Source organism: Rhinopithecus roxellana, chromosome 20, assembly GCF_007565055.1.
Source record: "Rhinopithecus roxellana isolate Shanxi Qingling chromosome 20, ASM756505v1, whole genome shotgun sequence".
In the NCBI taxonomy this organism is placed as follows: Eukaryota; Metazoa; Chordata; class Mammalia; order Primates; family Cercopithecidae; genus Rhinopithecus; species Rhinopithecus roxellana.
In genome coordinates, this window is record NC_044568.1 from 79,463,523 (window position 1) to 79,487,432 (window position 23,910).

Genomic DNA, 23,910 nt, shown 5'->3' on the forward strand with positions numbered 1-23,910 from the left:
AACTCCTAGGCTCAAGTGATCCCCTTGCCTGAGCCTCTGAAATAGCTGGGACTGCAGGCTTGCATCACCATGCCCGGCTGGTTTTTAAAGTTTTATAGAGACGGAGATCTTGTTCTGTTGGCCAGGCTGGTCTCAAACTCCTGGGCTCAAGTGATCCTCTCACCTCAGCCTGCCAACTAGCTGGGATTACAAATGTGAGACACCATGCCTGGCTCCAACAGTTCTTTTTTTTTTTTTTTAAGATTATTTTATTGGTACATAGTATTTGTACATTTGTATGGAATACCTGTGATTTTTTTTTGAGACGGAGTCTTGCTCTTGTTGCCCAAGCTGGAGTGCAGTGGCAACATCTTGGCTCACTGCAACCTCTGCCTCCGGGGTTCAAGTGATTCTCCTGCCTCAGCCTCCCAAGTAGCTGGGATTACAGGTGCCCGCCACCATGCCTGGCTAATTTTTGTATTTTTAGTAGAGATGGGGGTTTCACCATGTTGGCCAGGCTGGTCTCGAACTCCTGACCTTGTGATCTGCTCACCTCAGCCTCCCAAAGTGCTGGGATTATAGGTGTGAGCCACTGTGCCCGGCCTTGGTACTTGTGAGCATAAGCTCAGGCTCCTAGATCTTTGTTTCTTGTTTATTTCACCAGTTACTCATTTTCAGAAATGAAGCAAAGACCTAGGAGCCTCTCTGAGCCTACTCTAGCCCCGGGAGACTGCCTAAAGAAAGAAAAAAAGAAGCAAAGATCTGTTGAAAGTCATTACACATTCTAGGCATGTATCAGAATATCACAGGTACCCTAAAAATATGTACAAATATTACGTATCAATAAAATAATTTTAATATTTTTTTTTATAAAAAGATCTGTTAGAGCCAGCCACGGTGGCTCACATTTAGAATCGCTTGAACCCGGGAGGTGGAGGTTGGAGTGAGCCGAGATTGTGCCACTGCACTCCAGCCTGGGTGACAGAGCGAGACTCGTCTCAAAAAAAAAAAAAAAAAAAAAAAGGGATTCCTGTCCCTGTTGAATTTTCTGTCATGCCTCTGTGCTCCTTCAAAAGCCAGGGAGGGAGGGATCCAGTCTGAGAAAAGCCAGCATCAAGGACTACTTCATTCCTCGTAGAAATCACTGCCAATGACTTTGGCCACCTCCTGTGTCCTGGATTATGTCTCTGCAGCTTCCCGTCTCCGGGACGACGCCTCCCTGAGTCCCTGTGTGTGAGTGAGTTGGTGTTACACGCTGGGTGAGGAACTTTGCAGGGATTTAGCTTTTTCCAGGGCCGCCTGCCCTCAGGCTTCCTGGGCCCTCACACTTCTTGTTTATATCTTATCTGCCTTTGGGGGAATGACCTTAGAGGAATTGGTGTGAGTAAGCCGTGAGGTTCTTAGTCCACTTCCATCCAACCGAGGGCAGCTGCCGGGCAAGGCAGAGGCAACCTTGGCTTTGAAGTCAGACTGCAAGGGTGAGTCTGAATGGCCTCGGGAAAGTTCTCTCTGAACCTTCGTTTTTTTCACCTGTAAAGGCGATAGTCTCGATAGTCTCGCCTAGCTTGAAGGTTTGTCAGGGGGATTCAGTGAGAACCTCATTTGAAGCAGCTGCTTTAGTTCCTCACACCTAATAAATGTTTAACCACTTACTCTCCTCTCCCACCACCCTTTCAACTTTGAACCTCTTCCTCCATCTCATCCCTGCTTAAGGCACTGACCTTTTGGCCACAAAGAATGGCTCTTTTTGTTGCCACCAGGACTAGAATTCTTACCTTTCTGTTGCTTGGCCCTGGTAATCAAAGAACCACCAACACATTTGCAAGGCATCTCCAGCATTCTGGTTCTGACCGCCCCTCTCTGTCTTGGTGTGAGTGCTATACCTGCATGGTGGTGAGATGAATGAAAGGGCAGTCTCTGGCTGTTTTCTGCTGACGAGGATGTGCTGAGCAGCCTCCTGCAAATGAGAAGCAGGGAAAAGACCAAACCAGCTTAGCTCCTTAGCCGGGCGTGGTAGTGCCCACTTGTAATCCCAGCTACTTGGGAGGCCGAGGCAGGAGAATTGTTTGAGCCCGGGAGGCTGAGGTTGCAGTGAGCCGAGATCATGCAATCTGGGAGAATGAGTGAGACTCCATCTCTCTTTTTTTTTTTTTTTTTTTTTTTTTTTTTTTTTTTTTTTGAGACGGAGTCTCGCTCTGTCACCCAGGCTGAAGTGCAGTGGCCGGATCTCAGCTCACTGCAAGCTCCGCCTCCCGGGTTTACGCCATTCTCCTGCCTCAGCCTCCCGAGTAGCTGGGACTACAGGCGCCCGCCACCTCGCCCGGCTAGCTTTTTTGTATTTTTTAGTAGAGACGGGGTTTCACAGTGTTAGCCAGGATGGTCTCGATCTCCTGACCTCGTGATCCGCCCGTCTCAGCCTCCCAAAGTGCTGGGATTACAGGTTTGAGCCACCGCGCCCGGCCGAGACTCCATCTCTAAAAAAAAAAAAAAAAAAAAAAGAAAGAAAAGAAAAATTTGCCTTCCTTTGTCTTACAGAACAAAGAACAGGAGATTCCACTTTACCCCCTCATCATCACACCATATTCAGTTTTCTGTATATCCCACGACGTAGCATGCTTTGTGAAGGTAGGATACCATGTCTGTTTGCTTTCTCTTGACTCCTAGCGTAGTGTCTGCCACTACACAGGTTCTTCAATAAAATTATGTTCAATAAACAAATACCTCTTGGTTGGAAAGAAGGCTTTATTCATTGTGTGCAGTACTGTATTTTGTGGTTCCTGAGGTACCATGTACCAGGATCACTCCAGCGTACTACAGGGAAAGTGATTAATTTTTGAGGAACAAAGCAAAAATTAATTAAAAGTGACCCAGAGCTCTACACAGACTTGGCTTGCTGTCTTTGTAGCCACTGGAAACCCAAGTAGCCAGTACAGAATACAGTATGGAAAAATTAATTATTTTCCATTCCACTTGGGAAAGTAGAAAGAACCACTGCCATTATTGGCGTTTGATGCATGACCTTGGAATTTGATTTTTTTTTTGGAGAAGGAGTCTCACTGTGTTGCCCAGGCTGGAGTGCAGTGGCATGATCTCGGCTCACTGCAACTTCTGCCTCCCGGGTTCGAGTGATTCTCTAGCCTCAGCCTCCTCAGTAGCTGGGATTACAGGTGCCTGCTACCACACCTGGCTAATTTTTAAATTTTAGTAGAGATGGAGTTTTACCATGTTGGCCAGGTTGGTCTCGGTCTCCTGACCTCGGGTGATCCGTCCGCCTCGGCCTCTCAAAGTGCTGGGATTACAGGCGTGAGCCACTGCACCCGGCTGGAATTTGATGTTCTTTTAATCACTGATATATCATCATCAGGTTATAGGTTGGCAGTCAATTACAAGGTGATTGGCGCCATTCAGAATATACCAGAGACACAGTTACTGTTGCTGAGCTGCCTGTAAAATTTAAGTCTAATCTTCCCTGTCTGTTCAGCAGCCTTGGGCGTCGAGGATTCTCTGACTTTGAAACACTGCCTTCCCTTGCTTTCTGCGATGCTATAGCCTCTTGGCACGCTTTCTTCTTCTTTTCTGATCCTTCTTGGCATATCACTTCTGTACCCTCAAATATTATTCATCCTTGGATTCATTGTTGGCTCTTGTTTCTACGCATACTGTTTGGATTCCTTGGTGAAGTTGCTCTGTATGTACCTGTTATTCTTAGTCGTACCCGCGGCCCAGAGTACTTCCTTGAACTCTGTCTCTTGAATGTCTCTATTTGGTGTACAGCACGGGCTTATCAGTCTCCAAGACTGAATTCTGATCTTCATCCATATGTGTTCCTGTGTTTCTTGCTTAGTAAATGGCTCTGCCCTTTACCCAGGTCCCCTGGACAGCTCTTGGGCTTCTTCCCAGCCTTCTCCTTCTCCCTGCCCTCTGCCGCCAAACCAGTCCTGCACAGAGCACAGTTTCTGTCTCTCACATGGGTCCCTGAGCCCCTTGCGGTTCCTCCATCCTCAGTGAGTTCTCTTCTTTCTCCCCGACTTGTGTTTTTTTTTTTTTTTTTTTTTTTTTTTTTGAGACGGAGTGTCTCTCTGTCGCCGGGCTGGAGTGCACTGGCCGGATCTCAGCTCACTGCACGCTCCGCCTCCCGGGTTTATGCCATTCTCCTGCCTCAGCCTCCCGAGTAGCTGGGACTACAGACGCCCGCCACCTCGCCCGGCTAGCTTTTTGTATTTTTTTTAGTAGAGACGGGGTTTCACCGTATTAGCCAGGATGGTCTCGATCTCCTGACCTCGTGATCCACCCATCTCGGCCTCCCAAAGTGCTGGGATTACAGGCTTGAGCCACCGCGCCCAGCCCCGACTTGTGTTTTTCTGCCTTCAGTCTTGATCAGCTCTGACCCAATTTGCACATCATGGAGTGGTCTTCTTTAATGACCATCCCACTCCCCCACTTACTCCCTGTAACCGCATTGACTTAAAGCTCTTCCGTGGGTCTCTTGTAGAGTTGGGACAAAGTATCCAGTGCTTGATCTGGCTTCTAGGGCTCTGTTCCCTACTGGCTGTGTCTGTTTCTGTTCTACCTCTTATGCCGTGCTGTATGCCAGGGGTGACAGACAGTGGCAGGTAAGACACCACAACTCTTTCATCCAGTTTGTAAATAAATGATGGCCTGAGTCCCACAAGCTCCTCTCTTGCCACGCCCCTGCCTTGGGACTCTTGAGACCTCTCCGCAATTCAGCAGCTAAAGCACTAATGCCAGATCCTGTGTGGGGCAGGGCCTTCAGCACCACTGCCTGTCCCTTGCTTGGTGCCTCTCACTAATTTAGATGATTCAATTCTGTAATTTTTTTTTTTTTGAGATGGTGTCTCACTCTGTCGCCCAGGCTAGAGTGCAGTGGTGCGATCTCAGCTCATTGCAGCCTCTGCCTTCTGGGTTCAAGTGATTCTCGTGCCTCGGCCTCCTGAGTAGCTGGGACTACAGGTCTGTACCACCATGCCGCCTACTTTTTGTAGTTTTAGTAGAGACGGGATTTCCTTATGTTGGCTAGGCTGGTCTCAAACTCCTGGCCTCATGTGACCTGCCCGCCTCAGCTTCCCAAAGTTTTGGGATTACAGGCGTTAGCCACTGTGCCTGGCCCAATCTTGTATTTTGAACAACTCTCCTGTTTTCTACTGTCTTGAAACTCTTCAAGTCTGGCAGTTCTTTCCCTTCCACTACCTTCCGTCCTTCCTCAGCTCTCACCCAAACTCCTACCGGCCAAACTTCTATTCTCTCTTAAAAAAAATATGGCCGGGTGTGGTGGCTCATGCCTGTAATCATAGCACTTTGGGAGGCCGAGGCAAGTGGATCATGAGGTCAGGAGAGAGATCGAGACCATCCTGGCTAACACAGTGAAACCGCGTCTCAACTAAAAATACAAAAAATTAGCCAGGTGTGGTGGCAGGCACCTGTAGTCCCAGCTACTTGGGAGGCTGAGGCAGGAGAATGGCATGAACCTGGGAGGTGGAGCTTGCAGTGAGCAGAGAGTGTGCCACTGCACTCCAGCCTGGGCAACAGAGCAAGACTCCACCTCAAAAAACAAAAAAAAAATTGGTAAAATATACATAATGAAATTTACCATTCAGCCATTTGAAGTGTACGGTTCAGCATAAGTGTACTTAATGCACATTCACATGTCATACAATAATCTTTACCACCATTCATCTCAGAACCTTTCCATTTTTACAAACCAAAACTGTATTCATTAAACACTAACACTCACTTCCTCCAGTCCCCTGCCTCTGGCAGCCAACATTCTACTTTCTGCCTCAGTGGATTCTACTACTTTAGGTTCCTTGTATCAGTGGGATCATGCAATATTTGTTCTTTTGTGTCTGGCTTTATTTAGCATAACATCTTCAAGGATCGTCCATGTTGTAATATGTGTCCGAATTTCCTTCTTTTTTTTTTTTTTTTAAAAAAAAAGATGGAGTCTTGCTCTGTCGCCCAGGCTGCTGGAGTATAGTAAGTGGCGCTATCTCAGCTCACCACAACCTCCACCTCCTGGGTTCAAGTGATTCTGCTGACTCAGCCTCCTGTGTAGCTGGGACTGCAGGTGCGCGCCACTATGCCTGGCTAATTTTTTTATTTTTAATAGAGACGGGGTTTCACTGTGTTGGCCAGGCTGCTCTCGAACCCCTGACCTCGTGATCCGCCCGCCTCGGCCTCCCAAAGTGCTGGGATTACAGGCGTGAGCAACCTCGCCTGGCCCAGAATTTTCTTCTTTTTAAAGTCTGAATAATACTTTTGAGGGTATATAGAACCCATATTTTGTTTATTCCCATGATAGTTGGGTGTCTTCCACTTATGGGCTATAGTGAATGGTACTGCTATGAATATGAAGATGCAAACATTTGTTTTTTCCGCTTTTAGTTCTTTTGGGGAATATACCTAGAAGGACAATGCTGGATCATGTTGTAATTCTGTGTTTAATTTTTTTTAGGAACCATCAGAGGGTTTTCTGTAGTGGCTAAACCATGTTGCATTCCCACGAGCAACGCACAAGAGGTCCATTTTCTCCACATCCTTGCCAACTCCACAGCCTTGCCAGTCCTGGCTTTTTATTTATTTTTATTTATTTATTTTTTGAGATGGAGTCTCACTTTGTCACCCAGGCTGGAGTGCAGCAGTGTGATCTCGGCTCACTGCAGCCTCCACCTCCCGGGTTCAAGCGATTTTCCTGCCTCGGCTTCCCAAGTAGCTGGGATTACAGGCATGAGCCACCGTGACTTGCTAAGTATTGTATTTTTAGTAGAGGCAGAGTTTCACCATGTTGGCCAGGCTGGTCTCAAACTCCTGGCCTCAAATGATCTGCCCGCCTTGACCTCCCAAAGTGCTAGGAGTATAGGCGTGAGCCACTGCACCCGGCCAATGCTGGCTTTTAAAATTAGAGAAAAGGTATACAGCTTTAATTGTATACATGGAGAGAACCAGAGAGTGATTACCACCCCCTTTTTTCATATATATATATATATATATATATACACACACACACACACTATACATATATATATGTATAGTAACTTTATTATTTTTCGTAGGGACAGAATCTTACTGTTTTGCCCAGGGTGGTCTCAAACTCCTTGTCCTAAGTGATCCTCCCACCTTGGCCTCCCAAAGTGCTGGGATTACAGGCCTGAGCCACCGTGCCTGGCCTCCTTTTTTCTGTTTTCATATTTGCCATCCTAATGGGTGTGAAGTGGCATCTCATGTGGTTTTGTTCTCTTCTCTCTTGAAGTTTCAGAATTGTTTTCAAAAAGCCGTTCATGAGCTCCCTATGTGGTTCAGCTGGACTGTGCCCCTCCTGTAGTCCTAAGTTCTTCTTCCATCAAACCTATGTATGGAACTACCCATTTTCTTTCTTACTTTTTTTTTTTTTTTGAGATGGAGTCTCGCTCTGTTGCCCGTGCTGGAGTGCAGTGGCACTATCTTGGTTCACTGCAGCCTCTGCCTCCTGGGTTCAAGCGATTCTCCTGCCCCAGTCTCCTGAGTAGCTGTGATTACAGACGCACATCAGCATGCCTGGCTAAGTTTTATATTTTTAGTAGACACAGGGTTTCATCATATTGGCCAGGCTGGTCTCGAACTAGTGACTTCAGGTGATCCGCCTGCCTTGGCCTCCCAAAGTGTTACGATTACAGGTTCATCCTTGTAGCTCCAGTGTCTGGAGCTCCAGTATCTGGCTACCTGCATAGTAGAGGCCACCAAAGGACTGCATTCAAAATAACCACTTGAGGACCCTGACTTCAGAACACACTGCTCATTTTCCTGGGAAGCCAAACCCCTACTCTCAGTGGTCTGTATGCATCTTCAGTCAGTGGGAGCAGGTGGTAGTAATATACCCACAACTATAAAATGAGAGAGACCAACTTCCTTGATCTTCAGTGGGGATTTTTGAAAATGGTTGATTGCACTCAAAGCAGAATTTATATTTTGCTTCATTGGGTCACCTTGGGCAACAATTTCATTTCTGTAGAAAATTAATTCTGGATGTGTTTGCTCTTGCTCCTCTAGTTCTTTTAATTGTGATGTTAGGGTGTCAATTTTAGATCTTTCCTGCTTTCTCTTGTAGGCATTTAGTGCTATAAATTTCCCTCTACACACTGCTTTAAATGTGTCCCAGAGATTCTGGTATGTTGTATCTTTGTTCTCACTGGTTTCAAAGAACATCTTTATTTTTGCCTTCATTTCGTTATGTACCCAGTAGTCATTCAGGAGCAGGTTGTTCAGTTTCCATGTATTTGAGCAGTTTTGATTGAGTTTCTTAGTCCTGAGTTCTAGTTTGATTGCACTGTGGTCTGAGAGACAGTTTGTTATAATTTCTGTTCTTTTACATTTGCTGAGGAGTGCTTTACTTCCAACTATGTGGTCAATTTTGGAATAAGTGCGATGCAGCAAACTATCGCAAGAACAGAAAACCAAATACCCCATGTTCTCACTCATAGGTGGGAATTGAACAATGAGATCACTTGGATACAGGAAGGGGATCATCACACACTGGGTCCTATTGTGGGGTTGGGGGAGGGGGGAGGGATAGCATTAGGAGATATACCTAATATAAATGACGAGTTAATGGGTGAAGCACACCAACATGGCACATGTATACATATGTAACAAATCTGCACGTTGTGCACATGTACCCTAGAACTTAAAGTATAATAATTTAAAAAAAGTTAGAAAAAATGAAAAAAAAAATTAATTTTGGAGGAAGCTGCATGTGCCAGGGGAGCCCTGGGTGTATCCTTTTGATGGTAAGGGGAAGTCCAGTTCCTCACCCGCCCATCCTTGCTTTCGGTTCCCTATTGGTGATTTTCTTTTGTGTTCATGCCCATGCAAATCAGCTGCTTTTGGTGAGGGAAATCTTGGAAGGATGTCTGCTAAAGGTGCAGAGAAAATGCAGAGCTCCGTTCAAGGTGAAAAAAGTGGTTGACAACCGGCAGAAAGAAGCTGCCCTTAGGGAGGAAGTCAGAAGCCAGGGTGCTGTACCCCTTGGGCTCTTTGTTAACTCCTGGCTCACTGTAGCATGGGGATGTCCACAGGGTCCCTTGGGGGTGGGTCCTTGACACCCAGGGTGGCAGGGACCTGGGCCAGTGGCTATTTACTAAGGGGTATGAATGTGTCCCAGCACGTTAAGATCTAGTGGAGCTGGACTGATACCTCTTGGCGGAGTGTGACCTCTGCCTGTTTCAAAGGTGTTTAATCCTGCTGTCTCATAAATTAAGACTCAGGCCTATAATCCTAGCACTTTGGGAGGCCGAGGTGAGTGGATCACTTGAGGCCTGGATTTCGAGACCAGCCTGGCCAACATGATGAAACCCTGTCTCCATTAAAAATACAAAAATTAGCTGGGCATGGTGGTGGGCACCTGTAATTCCAGCTACTTGGGAGGCTGAGGCAGGAGAATCGCTTGAACCCAGGAGGCAGAGGTTTCAGTGAGCTGAGACCATTCCCTGGCACTCCAGCCTGGGCGACAGAGTGAGACTCCACCTCAAAAAAAAAAAAAAAAAAAAAAGTAAAAGAAGTTTGGCCTCTGAGTTGTCAGTTTTTAGATCACAGTTATCCAGCCTGAGTTCCATGGGTCCTTTGCTTTGCTCCTTTCAGAATATAAATGACTTTTCAGCTCATGATGGGGTATGCCCCTAAAAGGAAGTGAGACCCAAGTTTTAGAAGTCCTTCTTAGAAATTTCCCACTTTTGCCGGGCTCAGTGACTCAAGCCTGTAATCCCAGCACTTTGGGAGGCAGAGACGGGCGGATCACGAGGTCAGGAGATTGAGACCATCCTGGCTAACACGGTGAAACCCGTCTCTACTAAAAATACAAAAAACTAGCCGGGCGAGGTGGCGGGCGCCTGTAGTCCCAACTACTGGGAAGGCTGAGGCAGGAGAATTGCGTGAACCCAGGAGGTGGAGCTTGCAGTGAGCTGAGATCTGGCCACTGCACTCCAGCCTGGGCGACAGAGCGAGACTCCGTCTCAAAAAAAAAAAAAAAGAAATTTCCCACTTTTTTTTTTTTTTTTTTTTTTTAAATAAGAGGGTCTTTCTCTGTTGCCAGACTAGAATGCAGTGGTGCAATCATGGCTTTCTGCAGCCTTCAACTTCCTGGCTCAAGCGATCCTCCCACTTCAGCCTCTTAGGTAGCTGGGACTGCACGTGCACGCCACCATGCCTGGTTAATTTATTTCCTACTCTTTAATAAAGGAGGTGCTGTGCTGTAAACTCTCACAGGATACAGGTGTATTATGCTGAGCTCTGGTTCTGGAAGGCAGTCTTGTGGCTAGTTGGAAGATGGCCAAGTGACAGAGCTCAGCCCCTTGTTGGCACTCTGCTCTGCCAATCCGTTTGTGCCTTGCAGTCAGGCTGGTTCAGTTTGGGATGTGACAGATTTGGGAGCACCTGTATTCACTGAGTTCTCAGGCTGGCACATGAGCGAACTTGGTTTACCTTTGTTCCTGGCATGACTGATACCATGTGTGGCTGATTCTGTTAGATTCTGCCCTCAGATTTATCCCTCTGTCTTCTTTGGCTTTGATAGAACCCAGATTTTGCTTGAGGCTGTGGTATGTACTCCTTTGTCTCGGTGAGGGATCCTGAAGGATTAAGCCAGTTTTGAGTTTTGTTCTCTGCTTTCTCTGCTCCCTTGTGATTTGTCTAGGATTACTTGTTCTTTCCTGATAAAAGGGGCGATAGAGCTGGCTTCATCCCGTTCCCTTTCTTCCTGCTCAATTGTGAATGAGATGCCCAGAGTTATGACAGTCCTCTGGGACAGCGAGGTCAAAGGGTTGGAGATTCTGGCCTGACATAGCCTTTGTATCACTGGCGTATTTCCAGACCAACCCAGCTCCATGGAGTTGGATTTTCTTTGTGTGTGGGTTTTTTTCATTTTGTTTTGTTTTTTAGAGACAGGGCCTTGCTCTGTTAACCAGGCTGGAGTGCAGCGGTAAAATCATAGCTCACTACAGCCTCAAACTCCTGGGCTCCAGACATCCCCCTGCCTCAGCCTCCTAAGTAGCTGGGACTACGGGTGTGTGCCACCACACTACACTCCTTGTAGTTGGGTTTTCTGTTTCGTTTTTGTAGAGATGGGGTCTTACCATGTTGCCCAGGCTGGTCTTGGGTTTTCTGATTTTTTTGTTGAGCAATACTTTGTTTGTTTTGGAGCAGTATTGTCACAATGATGAGACACCCCTCACCCCCCATGGCTGTGGAGCACAGGTGTTGCTCAGTTCCTGGCGTGTTCTTGGTCTTCTATAGATGATTGTCAGATGACTGAAGAACATGTCCTGTCTCACTGCATTATTTCCTGTGGTTGCAAATGATAGAAAATCCTTTAGACTGATTTAAAACATCAGATGGAGGACATTTATGTATTGACTCAAGTAACTAAGAAATCATCTCAGAGTTGAGCTGGATTCGGGGGCCCTGACTTCTCCCAAATCTGCCGTCCCTCCAGCACAGCTTCTCTATGGTTGGGTGTCTTTCCAGATGGGGTCTCTCTACGTGATGGGGTGGAAAATGGCCCCAGGTAGCTACAGGTTTCCAGGGATGAGAGATCCTACTTCTAGAAGGGGGTCGGCACACTCCCTCCTTACGGGTCGTATTACAGGTTTTGTGAGCCATGCAGTCTCCGTAGCAGTGACTCAGCTCTGCCACTGGAGCAGAAACTCAGCCACAGACCATATGGGAGCAAATGGGTGTGGCTGCGTTCCAGGAACACTGTGCTTACAAAAACAGTTTGGAGGCCAAATTTGACCCCCAGGCCATAGTTTGCTGAACTCAGCTCCTGGAGGAGACAAGGGGTCTTTTCTGGTGGCTCCAGTAAAACCCTGTGGTCCAGGGCTGAGACTAGGGTGAGGTTAGTGAGACACTCACTTTCGCCACAAAATTGAAGGTGGTACCAAAAAACTTATCAATCAAGATAACTAATATTTTCATGTAATATTAAAAAAAATGAAAGGTGCATATGCTGTGGTTCCGGCCAGTTAATTGCCTGCCCTGGGTTAGCTGTCCACCCCTGCTGTAGGGGGAGGTTAGGGCAGTGCTGAAGGATCCCAGTGGAATGTGTTTCCCATACGAAAGAGGGGTGCTCTTACTAGAAGAAAGGAAAAAGGACCAAGCTTGGTGGCTTACGCCTGTAATCCCAGTGCTTTGGAAGTCCGATGCTGGAGGATCATTTGATTCCAGGAGTTCAAGACCAGCCTGATAATGTAGTGAGACCCTCGTCTCTACAGAAAAAAACAAACAAAAAAAGCCATGTATAGTGGTGTACACCTGTAGTTCCAGCTACTCGTGAGCCTGAGGTGGGAGGATCGCTTGAGCCCAGGAGTTCAAGACTGCAGTGAGCTATGATCGTGCTACTGTGCTTTAGCCTGGGCGACAGAGCGAGACCTTGTCCCCACCCCGCCCCTCAAAAAAAAAAAAAAAAAAGAAAAAAAAAAAGAAACTCCAAACAAGGAAAAGGAAGCTGGAGGCGGAGCAAGATGGCCGAATAGGAACAGCTCCAGTCTCCAACTCCCAGCGCGAGCGACACAGAAGACCGGTGATTTCTGCATTTTCAACTGAGGGCTCAGCTAAAAAAACAACAGGGGAAGCCGCAGAGGCCTGAGCAGACGCGAACGACACTGTCTGACAGCTTTGAAGAGAGCAGTGGATCTCCCAACACGGAGGTTGAGATCTGAGAACGGACAGACTGCCTGCTCAAGCGGGTCCCTGACCCCTGAGTAGCCTAACTGGGAGACATCCCCCACTAGGGGCAGTCTGACATCCCACACCTCACAGGGTGGAGTACACCCCTGAGAGGAAGCTTCCAAAGTAAGAATCAGACAGGTACACTCACTGTTCAGCAATATTCTGTCTTCTGCAACCTCTGCTGCTGATACCCAGGCAAACAGGGTCTGGAGTGGACCTCAAGCAATCTCCAACAGACCTACAGCTGAGGGTCCTGACTGTTAGAAGGAAAACTATCAAACAGGAAGGACACCTGTACCAAAACCCCATCAGTACGTCACCATCATCAAAGACCAGACACAGATAAAACCACAAAGATGGGGAAAAAGCAGGGCAGAAAAGCTAGAAATTCAAAAAATAAGAGCGCATCTCCCCCTGCAAAGGAGCGCAGCCCATCGCCAGCAACGGATCGAAGCTGGTCAGAGAATGACTTTGACGAGATGAGAGAAGAAGGCTTCAGTCCATCAAACTTCTCAGAGCTAAAGGAGGAATTACGTACCCAGCGCAAAGAAACTAAAAATCTTGAAAAAAGAGTGGAAGAATTGACAGCTAGACTAATTAATGCAGAGAAGGTCATAAACGAAATGACAGAGATGAGAACCATGACACGAGAAATACGTGACAAATGCACAAGCTTCAGTAACCGACTCGATCAACTGGAAGAAAGAGTATCAGCGATTGAGGATCAAATGAATGAAATGAAGCGAGAAGAGAAACCAAAAGAAAAAAGAAGAAAAAGAAATGAACAAAGCCTACAAGAAGTATGGGATTTTGTAAAAAGACCAAATCTACGTCTGATTGGGGTGCCTGAAAGTGAGGGGGAAAATGGAACGAAGTTGGAAAACACTCTTCAGGATATCATCCAGGAGAACTTCCCCAACCTAGTAGGGCAGGCCAACATTCAAATTCAGGAAATACAGAGAACACCACAAAGATACTCCTTGAGAAGAGCAACTCCAAGACACATAATTGCCAGATTCACCAAAGTTGAAATGAAGGAAAAAATCTTAAGGGCAGCCAGAGAGAAAGGTCGGGTTATCCACAAAGGGAAGCCCATCAGACTAACAGCAGATCTCTCGGCAGAAACTCTACAAGCCAGAAGAGAGTGGGGGCCAATATTCAACGTTCTTAAAGAAAAGAATTTTCAACCCAGAATTTCATATCCAGCCAAACGAAGTTTCATAAGTGAAGGAGAAATAAAATCCTTTACAGATAAGCAAATGCTTAGAGATTTTGTCACCACCAGGCCTGCCTTACAAGAGACCCTGAAGGAAGCCCTAAACATGGAAAGGAACAACCGGTACCAGCCATTGCAAAAACATGCCAAAATGTAAAGACCAATGAGGCTAGGAAGAAACTGCATCAACTAACGAGCAAAATAACCAGTTAATATCATAATGGCAGGATCAAGTTGACACATAACAATATTAACCTTAAATGTAAATGGACTAAATGCTCCAATTAAAAGACACAGACTGGCAAACTGGATAAAGAGTCAAGACCCATCAGTCTGCTGTATTCAGGAGACCCATCTCACATGCAGAGACATACATAGGCTCAAAATAAAGGGATGGAGGAAGATCTACCAAGCAAATGGAGAACAAAAAAAAGCAGGGGTTGCAATCCTAGTCTCTGATAAAACAGACTTTAAACCATCAAAGATCAAAAGAGACAAAGAAGGCCATTACATAATGGTAAAGGGATCAATTCAACAGGAAGAGCTAACTATCCTAAATATATATGCACCCAATACAGGAGCACCCAGATTCATAAAGCAAGTCCTTAGAGACTTACAAAGAGACTTAGACTCCCATACAATAATAATGGGAGACTTCAACACTCCACTGTCAACATTAGACAGATCAACGAGACAGAAAGTTAACAAGGATATCCAGGAATTGAACTCATCTCTGCACCAAGTGGACCTAATAGACATTTATAGAACTCTCCAGCCCAAATCAACAGAATATACATTCTTCTCAGCACCACCTCGCACTTATTCCAAAATTGACCACATAATTGGAAGTAAAGCACTCCTCAGCAAATGTAAAAGAACAGAAATTATAACAAACTGTCTCTCAGACCACAGTGCAATCAAACTAGAACTCAGGACTAAGAAACTCAATCAAAACCGCTCAACTACATGGAAACTGAACAACCTGCTCCTGAATGACTACTGGGTACATAACGAAATGAAGGCAGAAATAAAGATGTTCTTTGAAACCAATGAGAACAAAGATACAACATACCAGAATCTCTGGGACACATTTAAAGCAGTGTGTAGAGGGAAATTTATAGCACTAAATGCCCACAAGAGAAAGCTGGAAACATCTAAAATTGACACTCTAACATCACAATTAAAAGAACTAGAGAGGCAAGAGCAAACACATTCAAAAGCTAGCAGAAGGCAAGAAATAACTAAGATCAGAGCAGAACTGAAGGAGATAGAGACACAAAAAACCCTCCAAAAAATCAGTGAATCCAGGAGTTGGTTTTTTGAAAAGATCAACAAAATTGACAGACCGCTAGCAAGACTAATAAAGAAGAAAAGAGAGAGGAATCAAATAGATGCAATAAAAAATGATAAAGGGGATATCACCACTGACCCCACAGAAATACAAACTACCATCAGAGAATACTATAAACACCTCTATGCAAATCTACTAGAAAATCTAAAAGAAATGGATAATTTCCTGGACACTTACACTCTCCCAAGACTAAACCAGGAAGAAGTTGAATCCCTGAATAGACCAATAGCAGGCTCTGAAATTGAGGCAACAATTAATAGCCTACCCACCAAAAAAATTCCAGGACCAGATGGATTCACAGCTGAATTCTACCAGAGGTACAAGGAGGAGCTGGTACCATTCCTTCTGAAACTACTCCAATCAATTGAAAAAGAGAGGATCCTCCCTAACTCATGTTATGAGGCCAACATCATCCTGATACCAAAGCCTGGCAGAGACACAACAAAAAAAGAGAATTTTAGACCAATATCCCTGATGAACATCGATGCAAAAATCCTCAATAAAATACTGGCAAACCGGATTCAGCAGCACATCAAAAAGCTTATTCACCATGATCAAGTGGGCTTCAGAACCCTGGGATGCAAGGCTGGTTCAACATTCGCAAATCAATAAACATAATCCAGCATATAAACAGAACCAAAGTCAAGAACCACATGATTATCTCAATAGATGCAGAAAAGGCTTTTGACAAAATTCAACAGCCCTTCACACTAAAAACGCTCAATAAATTCGGTATTGATGGAACGTACCTCAAAATAATAAGAGCTATTTATGACAAACCCACAGCCAATATCATACTGAATGGGCAAAAACTGGAAAAATTCCCTTTGAAAACTGGTGCAAGACAGGGATGCCCTCTCTCACCACTCCTATTCAACATAGTGTTGGAAGTTCTGGCTAGGGCAATCAGGCAAGAGAAAGAAATCAAGGGTATTCAGTTAGGAAAAGAAGAAGTCAAATTGTCCCTGTTTGCAGATGACATGATTGTATATTTAGAAAACCCCATGGTCTCAGCCCAAAATCTCCTTAAGCTGATAAGCAACTTCAGCAAAGTCTCAGGATACAAAATTAATGTGCAAAAATCACAAGCATTCTTATACACCAGTAACAGACAAGCAGAGAGCCGAATCAGGAATGAACTTCCATTCACAATTGCTTCAAAGAGAATAAAATACCTAGGAATCCAACTTACAAGGGATGTAAAGGACCTCTTCAAGGAGAACTACAAACCACTGCTCAGTGAAATAAAAGAGGACACAAACAAATGGAAGAACATACCATGCTCATGGATAGGAAGAATCAATATCGTGAAAATGGCCATACTGCCCAAGGTTATTTATAGATTCAATGCCATCCCCATCAAGCTACCAATGAGTTTCTTCACAGAATTGGAAAAAACTGCTTTAAAGTTCATATGGAACCAAAAAAGAGCCCGCATTGCCAAGACAATCCTAAGTCAAAAGGACAAAGCTGGAGGCGTCACGCTACCTGACTTCAAACTATACTACAAGGCTACAATAACCAAAACAGCATGGTACTGGTACCAAAACAGAGATATAGACCAATGGAACAGAACAGAGTCCTCAGAAATAATACCACACATCTACAGCCATCTGATCTTTGACAAACCTGAGAGAAACAAGAAATGGGGAAAGGATTCCCTATTTAATAAATGGTGCTGGGAAAATTGGCTAGCCATAAGTAGAAAGCTGAAACTGGATCCTTTCCTTACTCCTTATACGAAGATTAATTCAAGATGGATTAGAGACTTAAATGTTAGACCTAATACCATAAAAACCCTAGAAGAAAATCTAGGTAGTACCATTCAGGACATAGGCATGGGCAAGGACTTCATGTCTAAAACACCAAAAGCAACAGCAGCAAAAGCCAAAATTGACAAATGGGATCTAATTAAACTAAAGAGCTTCTGCACAGCAAAAGAAACTACCATCAGAGTGAACAGGCAACCTACAGAATGGGAGAAAATTTTTGCAATCTACTTATCTGACAAAGGGCTAATATCCAGAATCTACAAAGAACTCAAACAAATATACAAGAAAAAAACAAACAACCCCATCAAAAAGTGGGCAAAGGATATGAACAGACATTTCTCAAAAGAAGACATTCATACAGCCAACAGACACATGAAAAAAAGCTCATCATCACTCGCCATCAGAGAAATACAAATCAAAACCACAATGAGATACCATCTCACAGCAGTTAGAATGGCAATCATTAAAAAATCAGGAAACAACAGTTGTTGGAGAGGATGTGGAGAAATAGGAACACTTTTACACTGTTGGTGGGATTGTAAACTAGTTCAACCATTATGGAAAACAGTATGGTGATTCCTCAAGGATCTAGAACTAGATGTACCATATGACCCAGCCATCCCACTACTGGGTATATACCCAAAGGATTATAAATTATTCTACTACAAAGACACATGCACACGTATGTTTATTGTGGCACTATTCACAATAGCAAAGACTTGGAATCAACCCAAATGTCCATCTGTGACAGACTGGATTAAGAAAATGTGGCACATATACACCATGGAATACTATGCAGCCATAAAAAAGGATGAGTTTGCGTCCTTTGTAGGGACATGGATGCAGCTGGAAACCATCATTCTTAGCAAACTATCACAAGAAGAGAAAACGAAACACTACATGTTCTCACTCATAGGTGGGAACTGAACAATGAGATCACTTGGACTCGGGAAGGGGAACATCACACACTGGGGCCTATCATGGGGAGGGGGGAGGGGGGAGGGATTGCATTGGGGAGTTATACATGATATAAATGATGAATTGATGGGTGCTGACAAGTTGATGGGTGCAGCACACCAACATGGCACAAATATACATATGTAACAAACCTGCACGTTATGCACATGTACCCTAGAACTTAAAGTATAATTAAAAAAAAAAAAAACAAAAAAAAAACAAGGAAAAGGAATGCTGTTTGGTGCAAGTGTGGTAGTGATATTAATAGCTGGTTTTCACTGAGCACCAATTCTATGCCGGGTATGTTAATCACTATGGCTAACATTTATTCACTGCATTATTGGATACACTTTACATGTATTCCTAATTCTCATTTTTCCCTCATAGCAATCCATACAGGTAGGTACTGTTCTCCCCACTGTACAGATGAAGAAAGTAGGGGACAAAAATGTTTCCCAAGGTGACTCAGTGCCTGAACTAGAATTTGGGACAAGGTTTTTGTCTTCCTTGCGGTCTCTAAGGTATGAATTCTTGGCATCGGTGATAGGTAAGGCTTGATAGAAACTTTCCCAAAAGCCTGGTGCTGTTAGTCATCCTCTGTTAACAGGTGCCCCAGGGCAGCTCTTCTCAACACCCCTTCCTGGCGCTTGTTCTTGTTGGCGTTTGGCTTTCAGGTGTTTGCAGAACCAGAAGCCCTTGCCTGCTTTTTGACTTGGCACCTTGTTTCAAAGCAGATCAGCGGTATATCCCTAAATTAAATTACAGACACGGCAGGCGCTAATTGGCAGGTGAGCTGCACTTTAAATAGAGCACATTCATTCTGGCCGTGGAAGCAGAACCCTGCTGGGATAATTGTTATCATCAGCAGCATCACCCTGACAAGCTTTAAAAGGATTCTGTAGCAGTAAGCAATTTGCAGAATTGAAAGGTGAAAACACGCTTTAAAGTGTTCCTGTCGATTCAAGGTCGGAGGGAGGTGACTGCATTTTTCAAGACAGGCGGCAGGTGAGAGTCACTGGATTGGAAATGTGATGGATGTACAGATGATGGTCTGGGGTATTTCGAAGCATGTTGTTGGCCAGCTGGCCGAGGGAGTTGTCACCAGATTCCCCGTCCTGGTTTCTGAGTGGAAGGAAGGCTGTTGTGTACAGTTGTGTGAATTAGACTGCTCTGATGAGCTTGGGAAGTGGATTAGTTTGACATTTAGGGATTGAGACAGAAGATAGTCTTGAGGGACCTGCCCTCTTGCTGGTTTTTGTTATTCCTGGGAAGATTATTCTAAATGATCCCAGTGATTAGCTTGATCCACACATACTTATGCTCACTCATACAGATGTGTACATTTAGATGCTGCGAACACAGAAGAACCCATGCGAATGCCCTCTGCTATGAAGGGAATTAATTGTTAAGCAAATGCTGATTGGTCATCATGGACTGGGCACTGTGCTTTGGTGCTTTCGTTCCCTTTCTAGTTACCCCAGTAACCCTGGGCGGTTCTGTACTTTTGTGTTGATTTTATGGGAGAGGATTTTCAGGCTTAGCATGGTTGAGTGACTTGCCGAAGGTCATTTGGTTGAATGGACTTTTTCTCTGTTTGTCCTGCCTGCTAGACTGGAAGTCCCTTAGGGACGAGTTCTTGTTGTCTCTAGCTGGTGACACATAGCCTACCTCGGTTCACAGCTCACAGGAGGAATGCGGTGGATCCTAGTGAAGTTGAATTGAAACATTAGAGTGAACTTAACTAGCCTGCCATGCAGTTTATGGAGATGGGTGTACTTGCCTCCTTCCGGAAGGCAGGTTCGAGGCCTTTGTGACATTGCAGAGGGGACTGTAAGCCTCTTTAGCTCCTAGATTGGAAGCCAGGTCTAACTGCAAAGACTCAGCTTCCCCCACTTGGAATATTAAACCGTTGTGAACGTGACCGTTTCGAGGAAGGCCAGGTCCCCTCATTTTGCAAGGCAACAAGATTTGGGTTTGCAGTGAGCTCTGAGGTCCCTTTCTGCCATACTGTTTACTAACTGTGTTGCTGGGTGAGTCGCTTCACTTGTCCTGGCTTCAGACCTTGTCTTTCACATGGTGATGGCCTTGGTTGTGATGATGTCAGATGTAAAGTGTTTACTGCAATGGCTGGTGCTTAGTTACTGCTCAGTAAATAGTAGTTGCTGTTGCTGCTGTTATTATTATTGCCAGCCCAAAAAAGTGTTGAGAGCCAATGTTAAGAAAATGGATCACAAAATTATGTATACATTAGCATGACAACTATGAAAAAATCTGGGGTTGGGCGTGGTGGCTCCCGACTGTAATCCTAGCATTTTGGGAATCTTAGGCAAGAGGATCACTTGAAGCCAGGAGTTTGATACCAGACTGCACAACATAGCAGAACATCGTCTCTACAAATAAATACAAATTAAAAAATTAGCTGGGCATGGGGGTGCGTGCCTGTGTCTCAGCTACTCAGGAGGCCGAGACAGGAGGATCACTTGAGGCCAGGACGTTGAGGCTGCAGTGAGCTCCAGCCTGGGTGACAGAGGGAGAGGCCTTGTCTCAAAAATAAACCAATAATAATCAATTTAAAATGTATATAAAAAAATTTAAAAATCTGTGTGCATGTGGATAAAAAGTGGTGGGATGTGAGGAGATACAAGTAGTTGTAGGAATGACTGTCTTATGGATAAAAATAAACTGTCTTAGGTTTCCCATAAAGCCTTAAATCTGTTCCTATCCTCAGACTGAGTAATTCGACATGTGGAAATCTTTCCTAAGGAACTAGAAATGAGGACAATTATTTATGTATAGGGGTGTTCTTTACTGTACAGAGGGAAAGTTGGCCATGTGCCATGCCCTTCGTAGTAAGGAAATAGTTATGTTTTACTGGAAAGCCATCAAAAATCATCTTTGAAAGACTTTTAATTGTAATAGGAAAATGTTCATGATCTAGACAAGAAAATAAATGAATCAGGATACAAAATTACACAAATAAATATGTATGCATATACACTCATACAATATGATGTGGTTTTATTTATTTATTTATTTATTTTTGAGACAGAGTCTCACTCTGTTGCCAGTCTGGAGTGTAGTGGTGTGATCTTGGCTCACTGCAACGTCTCCCTCCTGGGTTCAAGCGATTCTCCTGCCTCAGCCTCCCGAGTAGCTGGGACTACAGGTGTGCGCCACCACATCCAGCTAATTTTTGTATTTTTAGTAGAGACGGGGTTTCACCATTTTGGCCAGGATGGTCTCGATCTCTTGACCTTGTGATCTGCCTGCCTTGGCCTCCCAAAGTGCTGGGATTCCAGGTGTGAGCTACCGTGCCAGGCTATTGTTTTTGTTTTGTTTTTTTGAGACAGAGTGTTGCTCTGTCGCCTAGGCTGGAGTACAGTGGTGCGATCTCGGCTCACTGCAACCTCTGCCTCCTGGGTTCAAGTGATTCTCCTGCCTCAGTCTCCCATGTAGTTGGGATTACAGGTGCCTGCCACCGTGCCTGGCTCCTTATTATATTTTTGGTCGAGATGGGATTTCATCACATTGGCCAGGCTGGTCTCAAACCCCTGACCTCAGATGATCTGCTTGCATAGGCCTTCTGGAGTGCTGGGATTACAGGCGTGAGCCACTGTGCCCGGCCTGATGTGTTCTTTTCTTTTGGCTGCTGTAACAAATTAATACACAGTTGGTGACTTTTAAACACTGTAATTTATTCTCCCACGGTTCTGGAGGCCAGAAGTCCCAAATCAGCTTCACTGGGCTAAAGTCAAGGTGACAGCAGGGCTGCTTGCTTCTGGAGGCTCCAGGGCCGAATCTGTTCCTGGTCCTTCCAGAGTCTGCTCTCTGCCCACCTTCCTTGGCTATGGCTGCCCCATGCTAGTCTTTGCTTCTCTGGTCACATCATGTCCTCCTCTTCTGCGTCAGGTTTGTCTCTGCCTGCCTCTGATGAAGATCTTGTGATTATATCAGCCTCACAGGGATGACGCAAGATAACCTCCCAATTTCCAGATCCTAACACAGTTGCAAAGACTCTTACCATATAACACAGTATTCAGAGAATTCTGGAGCTTAGGACATCAATATCTTTGAGGATTATAATTCAGCCTACAGCAAACGTTGATTTTATTATAAAAAAGAAAAGTGCAGTAAAAAAGACTGAGAATTCTTAAAAATGTCATCGTTGGTCTTTCCTGGATGCGAGGTTTTAGAGTCATTCTTATTTTTGATATACTCTTCTATATCTCCCACTTTTTAAAAATTTCATTATTGTTTTGGAGACTGAGTCTTGCTCTGTCACCAGGCTGAAGTGCAGTGGTGCAATCTCACCTCACTGCAACCTCTGCCTCCTGGGTTTAAGTGATTCTCCTGCCTCAGCCGCCCGGTAGGTGGGATTACAGGTGTGCGCCACCACGCCCAGCTAATTTTTGCATTTTTAGTAGAGACGGGGTTTTACCGTGTTGGCCAGGCTGGTCTCGAACTCCTAGCCTCAAATGATCTACCACGTCAGCCTCCCAAGTGCTGGGATTACAGGCGTGAGCCACCGTTTCCAGCCTCAATTTTTATTTTAGATTCAAGGGGTACATGTGCAGGTTTGTTACCTGAGAACATTGTGTGATGCCGAGGTTTAGGGCACGATTGAACCCATCTCCCAGGTAGTGAACATAGTACCCGGTAGGTAGTTTTTCAGTCCATGCTCTTCTCCCTCTCTACTCTCTCTAGCAGTCCCCAGTGTCTCTTATTTGCCATCTTTTTGTCTGTGTGTACCCAGTGTTTAGCTTCCATTTATAAGTGAGAATATACAGTATTTGATTTTCTATTTCTGTGTAATTCGCTTAGGATAATGGCCTCCAGTCATCCGTGTTGCTGCATAGGACACAATTTTATTCTTTTTCATGGCTGCGTAGTATTCCGTTGTGTAAATGTACCACATTTTGTTTATCTAGTCCACTATTGGTGGGTGTTTGGGTTGATTCCATGTCTTTGGTGTTATCCCCCACCTTTTCCATCCTAAGGGGATGCTCTGTTACAATCTCCAACATCGCCTAGGGGCTTTGTGTGTTCCTCTCCCAATGCTCAGTACACCAGTCTGAGTGCCAGGTGCCTGTGCCCTCTCTCTATAGAGCCCGTGTTCTGGTACTACGTGAAGGAGGTCCTCAACAAGCACGAGCTGCAGCGCTTCTACTCCCTGCGCCACATCGCCTCAGATGTGGGCCGGGGCCGCGCCTGGCTGCGCTGTGCCCTCAACGAGCACTCCCTGGAGCGCTACCTGCACATGCTCCTGGCCGACCGCTGTAGGCTCAGGTACGTGGCCGGGATGGGACCTGGGATGGGGTGGAACATCGGGTGAAGACCTTGGAGTCTGGAGTCAGACCACCTGGATTTTCATCCTAGTTCCCTGATCTGGGGCAAGTGGGCCTCCCTTTGACAGCTCTGGAGTGTTCTGCTGAGCTGTGGGGAAACTTGGGGGAGAATCATTGAGAGACTGCCTGTAAAGGGCTCGGCATGGCACTTGAATGTGGAGAGAGCTGTTGTCTTAGGACATAGCTTGCTCTTCACTTTCTGGATTTTTTTTTTTTTAAGACAGGGTCTTGCTTTGTTGCCCGAGTTGGAGTGCAGTGGCATGAACACAGGTCATTGCAGCCTGGACTTCCCTGGCTCAAGCAATCCTCCCACCTCAGCCTCCTGAGCAGCTAGGACCATAAGCGTATGCCACCATGCCTGGCTAATTTAAACATTTTTTTTGTAGTGATGGGGTCTCAGTGTGTTGCCCAGGCTAGTCTTGAACTCCTAGGTTCAAGTAATCTTCCCACCTCAGCCTCGCAAAGTGCTGAGGTTACAGATGTGAGCTACCATGCCAGGCATAGAGTTTTAATTTGGGATTCTTGCATTCATTCAATCCCAAACTGAAAAAAACATGGAAATTTTAACTTGGAGAA

General features: G+C 45.2%; 1 protein-coding gene across 2 annotated transcripts in view; it reads left to right on the forward strand.

Moving 5' to 3' along the window:
- Nucleotides 1-23,910, forward strand: part of SNX29 (sorting nexin 29) — a 609,178-nt gene that overhangs the window by 54,418 nt on the left and 530,850 nt on the right. Inside the window, exons 5-6 of one of the 2 annotated variants that reach the window (XM_030924514.1) lie at nucleotides 2,515-2,604; nucleotides 23,095-23,275. In XM_030924514.1, coding sequence (XP_030780374.1) covers nucleotides 2,515-2,604; nucleotides 23,095-23,275 — 271 coding nt within the window. The remainder of the gene's footprint in view (nucleotides 1-2,514; nucleotides 2,605-23,094; nucleotides 23,276-23,910) is intronic. The other variant, XM_030924515.1, reaches the window with a different exon arrangement.